The sequence below is a fragment of the Asparagus officinalis genome, chromosome 4 (genome assembly GCF_001876935.1).
Source record: "Asparagus officinalis chromosome 4, Aspof.V1, whole genome shotgun sequence".
Taxonomy (NCBI): domain Eukaryota; kingdom Viridiplantae; phylum Streptophyta; class Magnoliopsida; order Asparagales; family Asparagaceae; genus Asparagus; species Asparagus officinalis.
The window spans coordinates 67,641,238-67,651,905 of record NC_033797.1 but is presented as its reverse complement, the minus strand read 5'-3'; the positions used below and the strand labels follow the sequence as shown (position 1 = coordinate 67,651,905).

Here is a 10,668-nt window from a genome sequence, read left to right as displayed (position 1 = left end):
TGACGAAGAGTCTAACAAACCGGATCTATTTGAAATCCAAATTGTATACTTGCAAGATGGAGGAGGGCTCATCAATCCGGGAATATATCAACAAGTTCGATAGGATTATATCGGATCTGAAGGACATCGATGTGACTGTAGAAGATGAGGATCAGGCTCTTCTATTACTTCTATCTCTGCCGAAGTCTTATGAGAACCTGGTGCAAACATTGATGCTTGTGGGAGACAATTTGACGATGGATGAGACTAGAACGGCGCTTCTAGGGGATGACCTTCGAAAGATTGCAACCGGTGACATGACTACTGGTGGTCCCAAATAGGAAGTGGTTTACTACCTATAGAAGCATTGATGGTGGAACCGTATTGATGGGGAATAACCATGCTTGTAAAACGGTTGGGCTCGGTGATATAAAAATCAAGATGCATGATGGAGTGGTCAGAACCCTAACGGACATGCGGCATGTTCCCGACTTGCGGAAGAATCTTATCTCAGTGGGTGCATTGGACTCCGGTGGCTGCAAGATTGTTACAGAGAACGGAGTGAAGAAGGTTGTTCGAGGTTCCCTAACAGTGATGAAGGATGTTCGTCACGGTAATCTATATACTCTCTCGGGTACGACAGTGACAGGAGATGCAGCGGTTGGAACTGATGGAAGTGGTGGAGACCCATGTGAGCACACCCGGTTATGGCATAGGCGGCTTGGGCACATGTCAGAGAAGGGTCTAGTTCTGCTTGGTAAGGAGGGTTTGCTGAAGAATCTGAAGAAACCTTGCATGGATTTTTGTGAGGATTGTGTGTACGGAAAGGCGCACAGGGTCCAATTCTTGAAAAGCAAGCACAAGAGCAGAGGTATACTAGATTATGTGCACACGGATATTTGGGGTCCGGCTCAGACAACTTCCAAGGGTGGTTCCAGGTATTTTGTCTCGTTCATAGACGATTATTCTAGGTATGCTTGGATTTATTTTCTTAAGCATAAGAATGAGGTATTCGAGACATTCAAGAAGTGGAAAGCAATGGTTGAAAACAGGACGGGTAAGAAATTGAAGACACTGAGATCTAACAACGGTACAGAGTATACAGATGGTGCTTTCAAGAAGTTCTGTGATCAAGAGGGCATTGTTCGACACTGGACAGTCAGGTCAACACCACAGCAGAACGGGGTCGCGGAGAGACTGAACCGAACATTGCGGGAGAAGGCAATGAGTATGCGATCTTATGCTGGATTGGGCAACGAATGGTGGGCAGAAGCGGTGGCTACAGCATGTTACATTGTGAACCGTTCTCCACATTCGACATTGGATGGTGATACACCCTATAGGGTGTGGTCAGGGGAACATGCGGATTATGAGAGGCTCAGAATTTTTGGATGTACCGCCTATTATCACGTCAACGAGGGAAAGCTTGACGCGAGGCCAAGAAGGCGATATTCTTGGGGTATGCAAAGGGCGTAAAAGGCTATCGCCTTTGGCGTACAGAAGATTTGAAGTTCGTGATCAGTAGGGACGTTACCTTTGATGAAAAATCCATGATTGCTAGGGCGCCCAAGGATGATGGTGTTGGGACTGTTGGGACTTCAAAGTCCCAGGTTATTAAGATAGAACCGAAAGACCAACCAGGTTCTAGTCATGTTCAAGTGGAAAATCAGGTAGATGATGAGCTTGAGCAAGAGGAGGTTCAGTAGGAGAACTTCCACTAGGCCAAAGCGAGCATACAAGCATGTACAGAAGCTGGGGGCTGATCAACCCCTGAAGCACTATGGGCAGGTTAATTTGGTTGAATACGCACTCTCGGTGGAGGAAGATGAGCCGGTCTCCTTCAAGGAAGCTATTCGGGACAAAGATAGTAAGATGTTGGTGGGTCGATGAAGAAATCCGCTTGCCTGGGATTGTTTCACCTATGGGCACATGGGTGGACCCTACCGAATTGATGAGCTTTGCCTCCGCGTTGATGGATTGCCTCCGCGTTCACATTGATGTACGCCATGGTGTGTACACGTCCAGATATTTCACAGGCGGTTAGTGTGGTCAGCAGGTTCATGGCGAATCCGGGAAAGGCGCACTGGGAAGCTGTGAAGTGGGTCCTGAGGTACTTGAAAGGTACCGTGGATACGGGTCTGTGTTTTGGTGAAGATACATGTCAGATTGACGGGTTTGTTGACTCTGATTATGCGGGCAATCTAGATAGACAGCGATCTACTACTGGTTATGTATTCAGGATACATGGAGCTCTAGTTAGTTGGCGATTGAGGTTGCAGGCTACAGTGGCACTTTCTACTACAGAGGCCGAGTATATGGCCATGGCGGAGGGAGTGAAGGAAGCATTGTGGTTGTGGGGTCTTCTAAACGATTTGGGGATTGAGCAGGAGAACGTGAACTTGTGGTGCGACAGTCAGAGTGCGATTCACTTGGCGAAGAATCAAGTTCATCATGCTCGTACCAAGCATATCGATGTCAGATATCATTTTGTGCGGGATGTCATAGAGGAAGGTGATATTTCTCTCATAAAGGTGCACACGAATGAGAATCCAGCTGACATGTTGACCAAGGTGGTCACAGGTAGCAAGTTTAAGCATTGCTTGGACTTGCTTCATATCAGCCCTTGTTGATTTGCCCAAGAGGGCATGGCCCTTCGGGGCGGTGATGGGGTGAGGTGGAGACTATGATGGAGAACAATAGTAGAACTACGGTTAGCTTGATCCCGGTGGAGGGTACGTAGGCAGTCGCGGTAAAGTGACGCAGTTGGTTTGGCCTAGTTTGGCCGATTTCAGATCTCTAGTGATGTTCGCGATGTTCTTCTGGTGTTCGTCCAAAATTTGAGGTGTATCAAATGATGTACGAGGTGGAGAATTGTGAACGCGGAGGCAATCCATCAACGCGGAGGCAAAGCTCATCAATTCGGTGGGGTCCACCCACGTGCCCATGCGTGAAACAATCCCAGGCAAGCGGATTTCTTCACCGGCCCACCAACATCTTATAAATACGCAGGTATTATCTAGGGTTCTGTGCGTGGGTGAAATTTTAGTCGGCTGCAGCAAGAAAAAAAAAGCTGCGGGAGAACAGCGGCTTAGAGAAAAAAAAATCTACAGTGGGAAAAATCGCAAAAAGGCAGAGGGTTTCTTTGTTTCTTTTTGGCGGCTGAGCAGAGGAAATTGCAGCAGTTGTTGAGAGAGAAAAAGAGAGATCTTGAGGAGAGAAAAAATAGGGTTTTACAAAAGAGAGGTTTATTTCTTTTGGGTAAAAATCAGATTTTTTTCTCTGAGACGAGCTTGTGGGTTGTACAAGTCGTCGGTGTTCTTCTCATAGTGGAATCTCCCCTCACCCCTCCCGTGAACGTAGGCAAGTTTGCCGAACCACGTAAATCTCGTGTATTTATTGTTTTCTGATTGTTGGCTATTGCTTGTAGGTTCCCTCAATATTCGGTCTTAGAACTGATGAAAGGAAGAGTGTATATTTCACTTTGATGAAATATATCACTTTCAATTCTTGTTTCCTTTGAGAAATAAGAATTTCATTATATATTCTCGTTTCCTTTGAGAAACAAGAATATAGAGGTTGACTTGTGCTTTTGTGACAACAAAAGCCAGGGCTCTCTCTCAGGTGATATCGCTTCCGCGGCGGTGGGCGTGTCTCTGCTCCCAACAAAAACTCATATCACAAAGGGGAGTTGAACCATATTTAGAATTCTGGTGCGTACCAGTTGACGTATCAACTAAATGAAGCCTACAAACACACCATGTACCATCCAATGTATCATGCTATAAACCAAAGCATATCATGAATCTAGCACTGCTATTGGGTCTTTATAAATTTTTTCTAAGAACTGGATTCATATATAGTTGAGTATCTATGGAACTAAAGACAAGAAACTTACCAACCATTGTTGGCAGGTAAAAGCATCATGTTACTCAAAGGCTGGCATGGTGGTTTGACGTCTATTTTCAGGAAATAAATTTGGTGTATCTTTATTTTCAGAACTGATTTTATACAATTTTTAGGAAAAATTCGAGCTTTTCTTTCGGGTTTCATTCTTATTTGTCATTGGGGAAAATTGGTGTTTAGGCTGGGATAAATGCTATTCGTGAAGGTCACACAAGGTACACTCCCAATGCTGGAACTTTGGAGCTCCGTAAAGCAATTTGTCATAAACTCCAAGGTTAGTAGTTTCTGAATTTAGCTGATGGGTTGGCTTTGGCGTTTTGAGAGCTAATTTTGGTTGGTTTATTTTGATTCCAGAGGAGAATGGTTTGACTTACGCACCGGATCAAATTCTTGTCAGCAATGGAGCGAAACAGTGTATCATGCAAGCCGTTCTTGCAGTTTGTTCACCTGGAGATGAGGTGAAGCCTGCCTGACTATTTTGCTAACCTCTTTGAAGGAAAGCTGTTTGAATTTTCTTTCAATATGTTTATTTTAAGTTGTTAATATATCATTTCTTTGCTGCTCTCTCCTTTTAGCTCTCTCGTTAGATTCATTCATTTGATCATTGTTAAATAAGCCAATACTTTTCCCATTTTAATCGGGAGTTTCGGGACTACTTCTTTTGGAAATCATTTCTTGTAATCATGCTTATACTAGCCATTTGGCTATTAATAAAAATAGGACCTTTGACAGCTGATCTCCTTTTTCGGAAAGAAATATCAATTATTGGCCAGAAAGAATCATCAACGATTGTCCCTTTTTTCGGAAAGAAAAACAACTGTTTGTCCGGAATTCTATGTTTTAAACCACGTAATAGTATACTTTTTATGCTTGCGTTTGATGCTTTTAGGGCACTTTTGGATTTACCCAGTCACTTGTTTGGTTGTCAAATTTGACTAAAATCCCAAGGATTATAATTCATAAAGTAGCTCAATCCTACTGATGAAAAAAAGGCAAGTATTGACCTTCCATTTTTTATTCGAAGGATCTCTCTTTCAATATAAAACTACTTTCCAGACAAAAGTCAAGGTGTTATGATTGAGTTAATGCCTTTCTAGATAAATATATGGGCATGTAAACAAACTTTTTGAATTATAATCCACACAATTTTCAAACAAAAGAAAACCAAGAAATTTGCATGCTAATCATTCAACAAGGCCTGAAGAAAAAAAATAGTTGTTGAATTGACCTCATACAGTCCTAGGTTATTTGGTATTCATTATGTCGAAACTTTCTCCATCTTTCAGCATACATAATAAATTTGCGTTTTGTTTTTGTTCATTGAAACGCTAACTATTTTGATGAGTTAATATATCCTTGACACCATCTTTTGTGCAGGTGATAATCCCAGCACCATATTGGGTCAGTTACCCTGAAATGGCTTGGTTGGCTGATGCAACACCAGTAATACTGCCAACAGATATATTAGACAATTTTCTATTAAAACCGGAGTCCCTTGCATCAAGACTTAATGATAAATCAAGGCTGCTGATTCTTTGTTCTCCATCAAACCCAACTGGATCTGTTGCATCAAGACTTAATGATAAATCAAGGCTGCTGATTCTTTGTTCTCCATCAAACCCAACTGGATCTGTTTATCCCAAGAAGTTGCTCGAGGAGATTGCTGATATAGTTCGGAAACACCCAAGGCTTCTGGTAAGTATGTCACAGTTTGGCACTCTTGTCAAGATTCTGGACCTTATTTGTATTCTTATTTCAGGTTTTATCAGACGAGATTTACGAGCATATATATTATATATATCCTCCAGCAGAACACACAAGCTTTGCTTCATTACCGGGCATGTGGGAAAGAACCTTGACCGTGAATGGATTTTCTAAGGTAAGAGATTATAAGCAAAAATGCGCAAGGGTTTTAGTTACATTAGACCCCCTAATCTTTGTTAATATTAGACCCTAAATCGATTAAGTTGATTTAAATAAGACCCCCAAATCTATTATGTCATTTTAAATAGGACCCTCAAACCTATTAAATTGTTTTAAATAAGACCTCCGTTGCGAACAAACAGGAAGATTTGGGTGGGTCTAATTTAGAAATATGAAGGTTTGAGGATCTAATTTAGAATTAACAACGATTTGAAGGTCTAATATGACAAAAACCCAATGCACAACTACATGAATGGGAACATGTAGAACAACTTGGACTCAACGTTCTATGACTAGTTCACTGCATCAAATAATAATGTTGTACCTAGCAGTCCATACGGTCTCTTTTGATATTACAGCTCTTTTTCCATCTAAAAGAATCACCTTTGAAGGCACCTCGAATTATTAACAATACTGGGTGAGATCTAAAAGTGGATGTGGTAGCTTTTGCAGGCATTTGCAATGACTGGTCGGCGACTTGGATATCTTGCAGGCCCTAAACACTTTGTAACAGCTTGTGGAAAGATCCAGAGCCAGGCCATGCCTTCTTCTTTCTCAGTTCTATAGACCCATATTTTGCATCAAATCAAAATCTGTACATTTTTGTCCACATTTGTTAATTTTATATATTATAGCCACATGGTTGCATCGGCATCTTGCTTTAGCTACTCATCTTCATCAGTTTCTTCGACGTATAACGCATCGCCTCTTTCTCGACACAAAAAAGGGGATATGCGCGAGGCATCATGCTGATGATACCAGAAAAGGAATAATTATATTACTTGGTCCGATACCTAAAGTTTACTCATTTTTTCACTTTGACACACCGAAGTGTTTTTGTAACACTTTGATACCTCAAAAGTTTCAATTCCATTTCACTTTGATACCTCTTCCATGTTTCTTAAATTTATATCTCGTGTTAAGCATGTGGTATCCCCGTCCACGACTACCGGAACATTTGGTTGACTGGATCGTTAGCAACTAGGTAAAATTGGCCTAAATGTAATAATATTTAATAGAAAATCTTACAAAATCGGGATGGGGGTATCAAAGTGAATGGAATTGAAACTTTGGGGGTATCAAAGTGAAATAATAGGTAAATTTGGGATACGAGATAGAAAATAAGCCTTATTTTAGTTACTGTATACTAATTCTGCAAGCTAAAACTTGAATTGGCAGTCCACCTCCGGTGCCAGTAGCATTTCCCAAAAAGCAGGACTTGCTGCAAGCTAAAACTTGAATTGGCAGTCCACCTCCGGTGCCAGTAGCATTTCCCAAAAAGCAGGACTTGCAGCGCTAAACCTAGGTTATGCCGGCGGTGAAGCAGTATCCACCATGGTAAAAGCATTCAAGGAAAGGCGAGATTTCCTTGTGAAAAGTTTCAGAGAGTTGGAGGGCGTAAAAATATCAGAGCCCAAGGTAAAAATATTTTATTTATTTATTTTATTTTACACTAGCTTGCAGTGGTTTAATTTAGATCATTTTATGTCTGCAGGGTGCCTTTTATCTTTGGACAAATTTTCAAAATCAACCAATTTCGAAATTTAAATAGCAAAATCGACCTATTCGAAGTTTAATCAGCAAAACCGACCCTTTTCTTCTAAAAATGGTCGGTTTTGCTGCCGAAAATTTTTTACGACATACACGGGACTGCTAGTCCCGTGTATTTCGTGGCAGTTTGAATAACACGGGACTAGCAGTCCCGTGTTTTTTGCAGAGACTAACATCTCTGCAAAAATGAAGTGCACGGGACTGCTAGTCCCGTGCATTTCCTGGGCGCAATGAAATGCACGGGACTAGCAGTCTCGTGCATTTCCTGCACATTCACACATGCATTTCTGCTACGGGATAATTCCCTGTACAAACTCATATTTCAAATGCAACAATCATAAATTACACCATTGCATAAATATATATATCAATTCTCTGTATAAACTCATATATAAATTACACCATTGCATAAATATATATATCAATTCCCTGTATAAACACATCAAATCTAAAAATCATAAAATACACCACAAACTTATGAATCCAAATCCAACAAATGACGCCACAAACTTATGAATCCAAATCCAACAAATCACGCCACAAACCCACTTACAAATCTAATAAGTCACACCACAATCTCAGCTACAAATCCAAAAACCATCTATTGTCCCGAAATACGTTTGTAATGTACATATCAAAATAGGATTGTAATTTATATAACAATACCGATTAGCTTACATACATCCAAGAACTCTTCTCCTCCTCCTTTGTCTTCGGCCTCCTCTATCCCGACCTTCGATGAGTTCATGATCCGGTTGCGTTTGTGGTTGTGACGGTCCAGCTCCATCGTCAACACGTTGGGAAGGCCCAGCTTCATTGTCGTTTCTGCGTCGTCCTCGTCTGTGTCGTTGTTGACGTGTGTATACTAATTGCGCTACTTCTCGTCCATCATGAAGGTCTTCATGAGTTCGATGTAAGGCTTGGTGAAGCCTCTGCATTATCGACTAATATATTGATACATGTTTCTGTGCTTCGGGATATGTACCTGCGAGAGATACTTCAAAAAAATCTGAAATGCAAAAATTACTTTAAAATTCAAATTACAATATGTAAATTTTATATTTAATTCTATATTACCTGCTCCAGCCAATTCCAAGCCACTATTTGCAATGGTTTGAACATCATCTATTGCTGATACCTGTAAATTTTTAAAAAAACATAATTTAGCAATATTGAAAAATTATAATAAAAATGAACCTAAAATAAATTTGAAAATACTTACTAATTCTCTCTCATCTATACCCCAATGCACATATCCTCTTTGCAACTCAACCGGGGATGTGGTCGCTGGAGTATCCATCTTCTAGTTATCCTCCAATACCAAGTGTAGTAATCTGATTCCTGGGGAGTTGGCTCGATTTGCTCAACAATACAAAAATGTCTATCATTCTATCTGTGTATATAATTTTGATGCTCAGCTGCCCAGTCCCTTTGTTGGCCTCCTTTCTTCGCCTTCTTCTTTATTTTTTCAACAAATTGCGGAACATGTTGTGCAAGACCAAATTGTCGAAGCACGCGGTCCGGTACATGCATTTCTACTATCTCGAAACATATTAGAGGAACTCTGGCTCTCCATATAACTGGGTATTCTGTGCATATCGGGGGTAGATGATCGAGAAATGGGGTGTAGGGTTCCCATTCCATCTACAGAGTATTACATATAATTGTTGCATATCATTAAAACGAAAGTTGATATATAGAAGAAAAAACTCATTTTTGTAGAAATGATACCTGAAAAATCTTCATGCGGTCAAGCTCATTTCGATAGAAATCTAACTGTCTCGCCGGGGTCTCGTCAAAACATTTTTGGACATTCCATCTGTGTTAGTTTATAATTCAGTACCAAATGAATAACTACAATTATATTTACTACGTTAAAAAATATAATACCTGCATCCTAGTGGAATTTGTCCGTCTAATTGTAAATCCACGCATAGTCTCGGCTTCAAATGCAGCCTCTCACATGCCCATACTTGCAGTAAGCTAAGACACCCTTTGAGGTCACTATTTTTCATGAATGCAACTTTAGACATCTCTCTATATAGGTACGCCAAAACCGCACTACCCCACGATAACGCACCACACGTGTCCAAGTCCCCGATAAGTGGTAACCACCTAGCATTTTCACAACATTTCAAGTTATCAAAATAAGCTAAATGAACAGACATAATTGTAAATACTGATAAAAATGATATCTGCCATGCACTTTATCTTTACTCGAATCTGGAAATAATATTGAAGCGATCATGTGCATAATGTATGCACGTGCATGTTGCTCAATCAATATTTGCGGCGCATCAAAAGGCAACGGCACCGAGAATGTCTCTTTTAGCCACTTCAATTTAATATTTCCTCCAGGCATTGACTCTGGAGCTACACCTAACAACTCCTCACACCTGTCCGGCCAAAAATGTCTATCACTGCCGGTAACGCACGGACCATCTATGCGGAGACCAAGTATCATAGCTACATCCTGTAGCGTAATAGTAGACTCTCCCATTCGGAAGTGGAAAGTGTTGGTCTCCGGCCTCCACCTATCTATCAAAGCGGTGAGTAGGGGCCAATCGAGCCTCATCCAACGAAGCTTTGAACATGTCAAGAAGCCGGCCCGTCCTACAGCTGCTATTATGCGCTCATCCTCTAGATGCCAACGGCTATGGCTGAGGCTATGATCAACCATAACAATATCCGGGCCTCTCTGTAAAGCAAATGAATATATAAGAATACAATATTATAAGAATGCAATATTGAAATTATAAGAAAGGATATAACATGTAAACGGTGTCGAGGCTGGTCATATAGGACCTCATCACTAGTCGGTCCAGGCTCCATGGTGTATATACCTGCACATACAATTATAACATATCAATAACCGATCCACGACTAATTATATTGTCTACATTAAAATAAATCACAATTTAAATATGTCAATTATTACCAATTAATTGATATCTATTGAGTCTAGCTAGACAACGAGGTCGAGTATGTCCCGGTTGTTTGCAAAGACTACATTTTTTTATGCTTGACAATTCCTTCTCGTCCTTGATCCATGGTTCCCCTAATTCGTACAGATCGTGGTCGACCTGCTTGTCTCTTGTATTGAGGTGGAATTAGCCGTGGTCCAGTATATTCAGGCCAATACTGATCATCGGGCATAATTAGCTTACATATATAAGAGCAAGATGCAGAATAATAATCGATGTCCACCGACGGATTGCAACATGTATGAAGCCCGCAATATCTAGATATTACAAATTGCCAATTTGATGATTTTCTCACGGCGGCATTTAGCAACCAAGGACATTTCCTGTT

General features: G+C 40.7%; 2 protein-coding genes and 1 long non-coding RNA gene across 3 annotated transcripts; 1 reads left to right on the top strand and 2 right to left on the bottom strand.

Moving 5' to 3' along the window:
* Positions 454–6,372, top strand: LOC109838859 (aspartate aminotransferase-like). Its single transcript, XM_020407289.1, has 6 exons — positions 454–549; positions 4,063–4,156; positions 4,237–4,340; positions 5,260–5,577; positions 5,642–5,761; positions 6,259–6,372. The coding sequence occupies exons 1-6, from the start codon at positions 454–456 to the stop codon at positions 6,370–6,372; spliced, it is 846 nt and encodes a 281-aa protein (XP_020262878.1).
* Positions 8,862–9,311, bottom strand: LOC109837651. Its single transcript, XR_002246373.1, has 3 exons — positions 9,247–9,311; positions 9,088–9,175; positions 8,862–9,000 (listed from the first exon to the last, which is right to left on the bottom strand). It is a non-coding gene; the product is annotated as an uncharacterized LOC109837651 (long non-coding RNA).
* Positions 9,509–10,188, bottom strand: LOC109838858 (protein MAIN-LIKE 2-like). The gene is made up of 2 exons (XM_020407288.1): positions 10,162–10,188; positions 9,509–10,054 (listed from the first exon to the last, which is right to left on the bottom strand). The coding sequence occupies exons 1-2, from the start codon at positions 10,186–10,188 to the stop codon at positions 9,509–9,511; spliced, it is 573 nt and encodes a 190-aa protein (XP_020262877.1).

What these genes read in the sequence shown, in the direction of transcription:
- LOC109838859 (XM_020407289.1), top strand. Translation starts at nt 454, where the DNA reads ATGCGGCATGTTCCCGACTTGCGGAAGAATCTTATCTCAGTGGGTGCA. An exon ending in CAGAGAACGGAGTGAAGAAG is followed by an intron (nt 550 to 4,062) that starts GTTGTTCGAGGT and finishes ATTGGTGTTTAG; the next exon opens with GCTGGGATAAATGCTATTCG. An exon ending in TTTGTTCACCTGGAGATGAG is followed by an intron (nt 4,341 to 5,259) that starts GTGAAGCCTGCC and finishes TCTTTTGTGCAG; the next exon opens with GTGATAATCCCAGCACCATA.
- LOC109838858 (XM_020407288.1), bottom strand. Translation starts at nt 10,188, where the DNA reads ATGGAGCCTGGACCGACTAGTGATGAG. An exon ending in CTGGACCGACTAGTGATGAG is followed by an intron (nt 10,055 to 10,161) that starts GTCCTATATGAC and finishes TTTGCTTTACAG; the next exon opens with AGAGGCCCGGATATTGTTAT.